The sequence below is a fragment of the Mus pahari genome, chromosome 3 (assembly GCF_900095145.1).
Source record: "Mus pahari chromosome 3, PAHARI_EIJ_v1.1, whole genome shotgun sequence".
In the NCBI taxonomy this organism is placed as follows: Eukaryota; Metazoa; Chordata; class Mammalia; order Rodentia; family Muridae; genus Mus; species Mus pahari.
The window spans coordinates 12159418-12169216 of record NC_034592.1 but is presented as its reverse complement, the minus strand read 5'-3'; the positions used below and the strand labels follow the sequence as shown (position 1 = coordinate 12169216).

The 9799-nt window shown below is 43.9% G+C and overlaps 1 protein-coding gene across 1 annotated transcript in view; it reads right to left on the bottom strand.

Moving 5' to 3' along the window:
- The window catches only part of Pnpla7 (patatin like phospholipase domain containing 7), an 82422-nt gene that overhangs the window by 47322 nt on the left and 25301 nt on the right, over positions 1-9799 (bottom strand). Inside the window, exons 13-14 of the mRNA XM_029536705.1 lie at positions 7298-7398; positions 6982-7125 (exon numbers count right to left, since the gene is read on the bottom strand). Coding sequence (XP_029392565.1) covers positions 6982-7125; positions 7298-7398 — 245 coding nt within the window. The remainder of the gene's footprint in view (positions 1-6981; positions 7126-7297; positions 7399-9799) is intronic.

Genomic DNA, 9799 nt, shown 5'->3' with positions numbered 1-9799 from the left:
TAACAAGATCTGACGCCCTCTTCTGGAGTGTCTGAAGACAGCTACAGTGTACTTACATATAATAAATAAATAAATCTTTTAAAAAAAAAAAGAGCATTTGTTGCTCTTGCAGAGGACCCAGGTTTGGTTCTAAGCACCTGCATGGTGGCTCAATCAACAGAAGCCATTTCTGAACCTTTACTAAACTCAAGGAAAGAAAGCTCGCTCAATAAAAGAGGCCATGAAAATAAATTCAGAGAGGAAAGGTGTCTTAGTTAGGGTTTCTACTCCCACGCAAACATCATGACCAAGAAGCAAGTTGGGGAGGAAAGGGTTTATTCAGCCTACAATTCCACATTGCTGTTCATCAGCAAAGGAAGTCAGGACTGGAAATTGCACAGGGAAGGAACCTGGAGGCAGGAGCTGATGCAGAGGCCATGGAGGGATGTTGCTTACTGGCTTGCTTCCCTGGCTTGCTCAGCTTGCTTTCTTACAGAACCCAGGACTACCAGCCCAGGGATGGCATCACCCATGATGGGCTGGGCCCTCCTGTCTTGATCCCTAGTTGAGCAAATGCCTTACAGTTGGATCTCATGGAGGCATTTCCTCAAGGGAGGCTCCTTTCTCTGTGATAACTCCAGCTTGTGTCAAGTTGACACAAAACACCATCCAGTGCAGAAGGGAACCAAGGAGAGAAGCTGCTCAGCATGGATGTTGCCATCACTCCCAGAGTGACTGAGATAACCAGAAAGCCCGACACTAGCTAAACAGTCTTGTCTGCTGCAGGAAGAAGACAAGGTTCATCTTAGGGTTCCCATGATGCCAACAGTGAATATTCCAATGTCATACACAGGAATCAGGAATGGCCTGAGCAAGACCCACATGGCTCCAAGAGGTATACCTCTTACAGAAAACACTACTGACAATAGGAAACTCTAAGGCATTTAGCAATACCTAGTAACGTGTGTGTGTGTGTGTGTGTGTGTGTGTGTGTGTGTGTGTGTGCATGTGCATGTGTTTTCACAGGGGCCTGTATCTGTATATGGGAAGGTCAGAGGTTGACAGTAGGTGGCCATGTCTATAAATCTCCTCCTTTAAACAACTGTTTGTTGCATTTATGTATTTTCTGCAGGGGAGGCAGCAGTACATGTATAACATTACATATGTGAAGGTCAGAGGACAACCTATTCAAGTTGGTTTTCTTCTTCCATCTTGTGGGTCCCAGGGATCGAACTCAGGTCATCAGGCTTGTTGGCAAGTGCCTTTAACCATGAACTACCTTCACATCCAACTTTTTGTTTGCTTGTCTGAAATTCTTTGGGGCTGGAGAGATGGCTCGGTGGTTAAAAGCACTAGATGCTCTTCCAGAGGACTTGGGTTCAATTTGCAATACCCACATGGCAGCTCACAGCTGTCTGTAACTCCAGTTTCAGGGTACTTGACACCCTCATACAGACATATATGCAGGCAATACACCAATGCACATAAATTAATTTTTAAAAATTATTTATTTTTATTTTATGTGTATGAATGTTTTGTCTGCATGCACGTAAGTGTACCATGTGCATACAGTGCCAAAAGAGGTCAGAAGAGGGTGTCAGATATCCTGGAACTAATGTACAGAGTTGTAAATCAGCATGTAAGTACTAGGAATTGAACCCCAGTCTTCTGTAAGAGAACCAAATGCTCTTATTTGCCAAGCCATCTCTCTAGTCCCTCCACCTTACTTTTTGAAACTGGGTCTCTCAGTAAATAGGGAGCTGTTTCAGCTGTCCCTGCTCCCACACTGCCCTAGGGTTGGGGTTACAAGCATACACAGCTACCTACCCTATGATAACAACTCCCATTATCAATGTTGGGGATCCCAACTGAGGTCCTCCAGCTTGAACAGAAAGCAAGTACTTTACCCACTGATGTGGCTTCCCAGCCCCAAACTAGAAACATCTTAATGGTGATAGCAGATTTCTTTCTTTCTTATTTTTTTTTAAGATTTTGGCCAGTGGATTTTTTTCTCTTTTATTATTTAAAGTTTTGTTTATTTATTATTTATATGAGAACAATGTAGCTGTCTTCAGACACACCAGAAGAGGGCATCAGATCCCATTTTTTAGATGTTTGTGAGCCACACCATGTGGTTGCTGGGAATTGAACTCAGGACCTCTGGAAGAGCAGTAAGTGTTCTTAACCACTGAGCCATCTCTCCAGCCCCCGCAGATTTCTATAAGTAGAAATTAGGACTGGCAAGATGGCTCAGCAGGTAAGAGCATTGACTGTTCTTCTGAAGGTCCCAAGTTCAAATCCCAGCAACCACAGGTGGCTTACAACCACCCATAATGAGATCTCACACCCTCTTCTGGTGCGTCTGAAGTCAACTACAATGTATTTATATATAATAAATAAATAAATCTTTGGGCCAGAGCAAGCAGGGACTGAGGAAGTGGGGTTGACTGGAGTGAGGTGGGTTGACCAGAGTGAGCAGAGGTCCTAAAAATTCAATTCCCAACAACCACATGAAGGCTCACAACCATCTGTACAGCTGCAGTGTACTCACATACATTAAATAAATAAATAAATAAATCTTTAAAAAAAAAAAAAAAAGAAGAAGAAGGGCTGGTGAGATGGCTCAGCAGGTAAGAGCATTAACTGCTCTTCTGAAGGTCCTGAGTTCAAATCCCAGCAACCACATGGTGGCTCACAACTACCTGTAATAAGATCTGATGCCCTCTGGTGTGTCTGAAGATAGCTACAGTGTGCTTAAATATAATAATAAATAAATCTTTTTTAAAAAGTAGAAATTATAGAACTATAAAAAAATGACCAAACTTGGGCCCCTCACTCAGGTGGACATCCCCTGTTCAAGTATAGGCCAAGCTAGGCAGAAGAGCAGGTGGGTTGCCTCCCCTTGGGACTCTCCCTCCCAGTTTGGCTCCCTAAGACCCAATCCTCAGTGTGAGTCTGAATCTCCTTAAAAGCTCTCAGTGCTCTGGAGTGCAGCTCAGGAGTAGTGCTCCCTAGTTTATGTGGTCATTATTCCCCTTCCCCTTTCAAACTAATAATGACAAGGAAAAAGGGAAACCCCCCCCACACACACACACACATAATACACTCATGGTGAAGGACCCAGAGAGAGAGAGAGAGCGAGAGCCAGAGAGCCAGAAAAGTTTGACATCCTTAACAGCTGGCACTGACTAAGCCTTGAGTCCTCCCCAGTTTCTGAGGGAGTAAACTAGAGGTGTTCCATGGCCTAGCATCACGCCCAGGTCCTCATCAAGGGTGAACAAGGTGCACATGGTGACTGGAAACAATTGGATCACTATACTGATGGCAGTCCATGTGTCCACCAGCAATGTGGATGACTGAAAGACTAAAGGTCAATGTACTCACAGAATGGACTATGGACAGTGATGATGGAGACCCAATTCCAACCACAGACCACTATGCGAGTCAATCAACATGCTGAATATATGACAATCACTCCAAAGAGCATACTTGGCATGAATTACTTAGTATAGGGTCAAGTGAAATCAACCAGAGCATCTAGGGGTACAGCCTGGTACAGACAGGCCTATTTGGGGAGAAGAAGGCTGACCTGAGACATGCACAGTGGGCTTGAGGGCTGCTTAGAGTTTGCATTCTGTCCATGTGCTGGTATGGTGGTTTGAATGAAAATGATGCCAGCAGTAGCGACCCACGTCAGCACTTGGGAGGCAGAACCAGGGGAATCTCTTGAGTTCAAGGCCAGCCTGGTCTACAGAGTGAGTTCCAGGACAGCCAGGGAGGACTACACAGAGAAACCCTGTCTCAAAAACCCAAACACACACACACACACACACACACACACACACACACACACACACACAAGATAATGAATCTTATATGTAGAATTAAGTCTTTAAACCGCTCTGACTTCTGGTGGGTGGTCTCAAACTTTACGCCATCTGTCCCAGATGCTCTGGATCTTGGAGGGAAACACACACACACACACACACACACACACACACACACACACTGCCTTTATATTTTAATATGCCTTAACTAGCTCAATGATTGGGTCACCGCTGAACCTCCATGTGGCTAGCACACTCCCCTCCAATATTCTTGAGTTATTTCCTTATAAAATCTATACTTTATCTCTGCTACCCCAGACCAAATTAGGGGAGTGGCCCCTAGGGCTACTTTTCCTGATTCTTCCACGGTTGGGTCTCTGTCTTCCACAGCTGTCACATTTACATCCCCTTCCTTCCTCCTGCCCTGGCCAGTCTCTTTCTCCCTGTTCTGCGTTTCCTTTCTGGGAATCCTCAAAGTCCCACTCTGCCCCCTGCCTAGCCATTGGCTGCTGGCTCTTTACTGACCAGTCAGAAAAACCAACTGATGCCAGGAACACCACAGAGAAAATGTGAATTCTCATTTAAGCATAAATTCAATCTTCAACATCTCACCCTTTTTGGCCAATAAAAAAGCCTCTTTTCTCTCAGATATAAATTGAGCACAACCATAACAATTAGGTAAATTATAAAATATGATATATAATAATATCTAGCCCATCAATTTTGTATATATTAATCTATATATATAATTATAATATTATATATATATATATATATATATTACTATACATTTATCTTAACTTAAAGAGCTTACAATTCTTTTTTTTTTTTTTTTTTTGGTTTTTCGAGAAGAGCTTACAATTCTATAACTGAATTATGTTTTGGTTTTAACTTGTATTATTATCTGAAAACCATTCTTTCAAGTCAACATCATCTTCTTCAATATTAAACAACTTAAGTTTGACTATGAGACTGTAACTAGTCTTCAACCCTGTCAGAAATCCAAGAACAAATTAAATACTACCTGAATATATAGGAAGCATAAAACATAGCTTCCAGCTGGGCATGGAAGGATTAAGAGATGTAGCTTTGTTGGGTTGGTTGTCACTAGGAGCAGGCTTTGAGATTCCAAAAGACTCACACCATGCCTCTTTTCCTCCTGTTTGTGGATCAGGATGTGAGGTCTCAGAGGCTGCTCCAGCATCCTGCTTATCTGATAGTTGCTAAGCTTCCCACTATGATGGTGATGGGCTTCTACCCCTCTGGAATTATAAGCCTCAAATAAACTCTTCCTTCTATAACTTGTCTTGGTCATGATGTTTTATCACAACAAAAGAAACTAATACATCTGGTTTTGTGGTTCCTCAGAAAGGTGAACACAGGTGTTTTCTTAGCCTGTGCACAAGGTCTTTATATTGTTTAAAAGCATGAGATGGGGCTAGTAATATGGCTATGTCAATAAAACACTGCCTTAGAAGCACAAGGACCGGGGCTGGTGAGATGGCTCAGTGGGTAAGAGCACCCGACTGCTCTTCCGAAGGTCCGGAGTTCAAATCCCAGCAACCACACAGTGGCTCACAACCATCTGTAACAAGATCTGATGCCCTCTTCTGGAGTGTCTGAAGACAGCTACAGTGTACTTACGTATAATAAATAAATCTTTAAAAAAAAAAAAAAAAGATCCTTAAAAGCCATGTTTAAACGGCTGAACACATGGCAGCATACACTTAGCATCCCAGTGAAAGTGAGACAGTGACAGGGAGTCCTTCAGGTTCACTGGTCAGCCAACCCCATAGGCTTCGTGTCAATGAGAGATCCAGCCTCAGAGGAGGTGGATGTGTTCCTGAGGATGGCACCCAAAGTTGTCCCTTAGCCTCTACACACTGTGGTGATATGAACGGCCCCACGGCTCACAGACTTGAGAGCTTGGCCATCAGAGAGCGGTGCTACCTGAGAGGGATTAGGAGGTGTGGCCTCGTGCAGAAGTGTGTCAGGAGGGGTGGGGAAGGCGGGTAGGCTTCAGGATTTCAAATGTTGGAGCCAGGCCCACCCAGGGTCTCTGTCTTCTTACTGCCTGCCCATCTGGATGAAGAACTCTCAGCTCCTTCTCCATCACCATGTCTGCCTGCATACTGCCATGTTTCGCACCATGAGGATAATGGACTAAATCTCAGAGTATAAGTCAGCTTCAATTAAATGCTTTTGTAAGAATTTTCGGGGGGGGGGTATAGGGGGCTTTGGGGATAACATTTAAAATGTAAATGAAGTAAATACCTAATAAATAATTGGAAAAAAAAAAAAAGAATTTCCATAGTCCACGCCTTTAATCCCAGCACTTGGGAAGCAGAGGCAGACAGATTTCTGTGTTTGAGGCCAGCCTGGTCTACAAAGTGAGTTTCAGGACAGCCAGGGCCACACAGAGAAACCCTGTCCCACCCCCCCACCCTTCAAAAAAAAAGAATTTCCATAGTCATGGCATATCTTCATAACAATAAAACACTGACTAAGACACATGTATATTTGTGTACTTTCATGCGTTAAAAAATATGAGGGCCAGGCATGGTGGCACATGCCTGTTCGCTATAGCACTCAAGAAGATGAGACAGGACCCAGCCTGAACTACACATACACACACATACAAAGAGAGAGACAGAGACAGACAGATAGACAGACAGAATTGGAGGGAGGGTAGGAAGGAAAAATAACTCAAAACACATATATAAGGATGTAGTTCCAAGTGCCCAGGTGATTGTAAAAGCCCACAGATGCACTGATTTAGGCCAAATTACACGTATAGATGTGGAACCCCACTACTGACAGGCCTGGATAAAGAAAAGGGCCATAGTGCAGGTCACAGATACCCCAGGAAGCATTAGAAGGATGTGCTACCCAAAATGGGAGAAAGAAAGAAGCAGGTTGGGGCTGGTGAGATGGCTCAGTGGGTAAGAGCACCCGACTGCTCTTCCGAAGGTCCAGAGTTCAAATCCCAGCAACCCACATGGTGGCTTACAACCATCCTTAACAAGATCTGACGCCCTCTTCAGCTACAGTGTACAGTGTACTTACATATAATAAATAAATAAATCTTTAAAAAAAAAAAAAAAAAAAAAAGAAAGAAGCAGGTTGTGTGGGGATCAGGAGTTGTCACCACCCCTTTCTGAGCCCACACACTTACATCTAGCTTCATCAGGGTAAGGAGGTCCTTTGTGGCAGCTCTGAAGATAGCATCTGTCTTCCCACAGGCCCCAGTCTCATCCCTGAAATTCTCTGAGTAGTGGAAGATGGCAGAGGGGGTCTCTGCAACAGCACTTTTCTTGGACTTGGAAAGAACAAAGATACAAACCATCAAGAGGTACGATGAGGAAAGAAGTGCATCTCCATGACCTACTGCTGATGCTGGGGTTTGTCAGCCTTGGCCACACGCACAGCACTAGGAAACAGGGCGACAGGCAAGGCACAGGGGACAAGAAGGAGAACATGGATGCATATACCTTGCTGGCCAAAGAGTTCCCAAGTTGCTCATCAGAGTGTGGCAAAATCCTGGCACGGTTGTATGCCATCCCCAGGTCTGAGGTGGCCCCCTCATGGTTTTCTACAAACAGAAAGAAGACTCAGTTCACTGCTCAGCTGTTGGACCATATACACAGGCACAGAAAGGGCGAGCGGCGCGAGCATCTAATAGCATAAACTTGTAGACAAGACTCAAATCTCTAGACATCAAGGTTGGATTGCTAACATTTTTGTTCACATATCATTTAGTCCATTTGTATTTGGACATCTGAAGGTGGTACTACAAAAAGCAAAGACGCACACCTTCAATCCCAGCACAAATCTACTTCCAGGACAGCCAAGCTATACAAAGAAATCCTGTCTCAAAACAAAACAAAACAAAACAAACCAGGACAAGACAAAGCAAAACAAAACAAAACAAAACAAAACAAAAACCAAAAAAAAACCCAAAAAGCCAAAAAGCTAAAAAGCAAAGATGTCTGTTTAGCTCATGGTTTCAGAGGCTGGGAGTCCAGGCCTGTCTGGTGGTCAGCTTCTAGTGAAGTTCCATCATAGTAAGTCGAAACAGCAGAAAGAAAAACCGCTACATGCACAAAGAGTCAAACAAATGTAGCTTTTCAAAAATGTTTTACCATATTTTATTTATTTATTTTGTGTGTATATTATTTGTGTATAGAATTTAAGCATTGTTTTAATTTAAAAAGAAACAGCTTTGCCCTAGGGAGGTACCTCAGTCAATTCAGTACTCACTTGGCACACAAGCATGAGGAACTGATTTATACCCAGCACACATAGTAAAAGCCAGGCATTAGTCTGAGTAGGCTAATCAGTAGTTCCCATTCCAAGGCAACAAGCACCCTCTTCTGGCTCTGTGAGCATTACATACATGGAGTCAAAGCAATCTCACACACAGGATAAAAATGAACAGGGGCAGCAGAGATGCTCAGTGGTTAAAGGGCTCTTGCTGCCTTTGAGGGGGACGTTCAGTTCCCAGCACTCACATGGCATCTCACAACTGTTGGCAAGTCCAGTTTAGGCAACCCAACACCCTCTTCTGACCTTTTCAGGTACCAGGCATACATGCACATTTTTACATGCAGGAAAAACACGTATATAAATAAAATAAATATGAAAAAATAAAAATAAACAAACAAGTCCTTTTAAATAAATAAATGGTCAGATGAAAGGTAGAAACAGGAAGCTCCTTGGCTCTCCCTCATTGGCTAGTCTGCCAACTTGGCAACCCCGACGTCTCAGAGAGAAACTCTGCCTCATGGCTCCTGAGGCATGAGACCAGCGATTGTCCAGATCGTCCTCCAATCAGAAAGGAAAATGTAAGGACTGTAATCACTGATTTAAAACAGCTCTGGGAGCTGAGAAATGCTTTGGTACTGCGAGCAAGTACTGCTCTGTTCTTGCAGAATGGAGTTCAGTTCCTAGCACCCACACTAGGTGGCTCGCAAGCCCCTGTAACCCAAGATTCAGGCAGGCCTTATGTCTCTGACCTCCACAAACATCAACACCAATATTGCACATAAATATACAAATAACTTTGAAAGATAAAATGAAAATTAATCTTGAGAGCAGCTGTAAGCAATCACTGAGGTTGTTAATCTGCAGAGGCTGTCAGCAATAGCGGTGCTCAGTTTTAGAAAGAAAGTCATTGGAAAGGAGCCCAGGCTCGGGAGCCACAGGGCTGACAGAAGCAGAGAAAGGTGCAAAGAGCACAGAGAGAAGCCACATGCCGTGTGACAGACAGCATGTGTCCAGGTGGCAGGCAGGCCACCAACACCTGCAACCTGAGCAGTTAGGAGGTTACAGTCAGAAGTTCAAGCTGGGCTACACAACAAGAACCTGCTGAGGGAGGGGGGAGGGGTGCTGGAGGGGAGGAGGAGGAGGAGGGAGGGAGAGAGGAAGGGAGGGAGGGAGAGAGAAACTGTGTGCTATAACCTTTCCCATACCAAAGGAACTCAGCTGTAAGGAGAAGCTTGGGAGGTGCATATGTAGATAAAGTACTTGCTATGCAAATATTAGGGCCTGAGTTCAGAGCTCTAGCAGCCATCTAAAAGCCCACAGCTGTGATAGCACATGGGAGACAGTCAGGCAGATTCCTGGTACCCACTGGCTAGCTTTAGTACAGAGTGAGACCCCACCCCCATCTCATGAAAAAAACCAAAAGCTAATACTTTAGATGTGAAAAATTAACAGATTCAGAACATGATGCCTAATGAAGATGGCACTTTTTTAAAGAGCCAGAGACTGTTCCATTAATGATATTGAGTAGACTATCATATACAGTCATGCATGGTAAATTTCACTGTTTTACACTGAAAAAATGAATAACAGAGGAATGAAAGAACTCAGTACAGAAACTAACAAAAACCATCTAGGATACAAATATGAACAAGAAGTGTTTGCCTGTCTGCCTTTCTGTCTTGTTCTTCTCCCTCCCTCCCTCCCTCCCTCCCTCCCTCCCTCCCTCC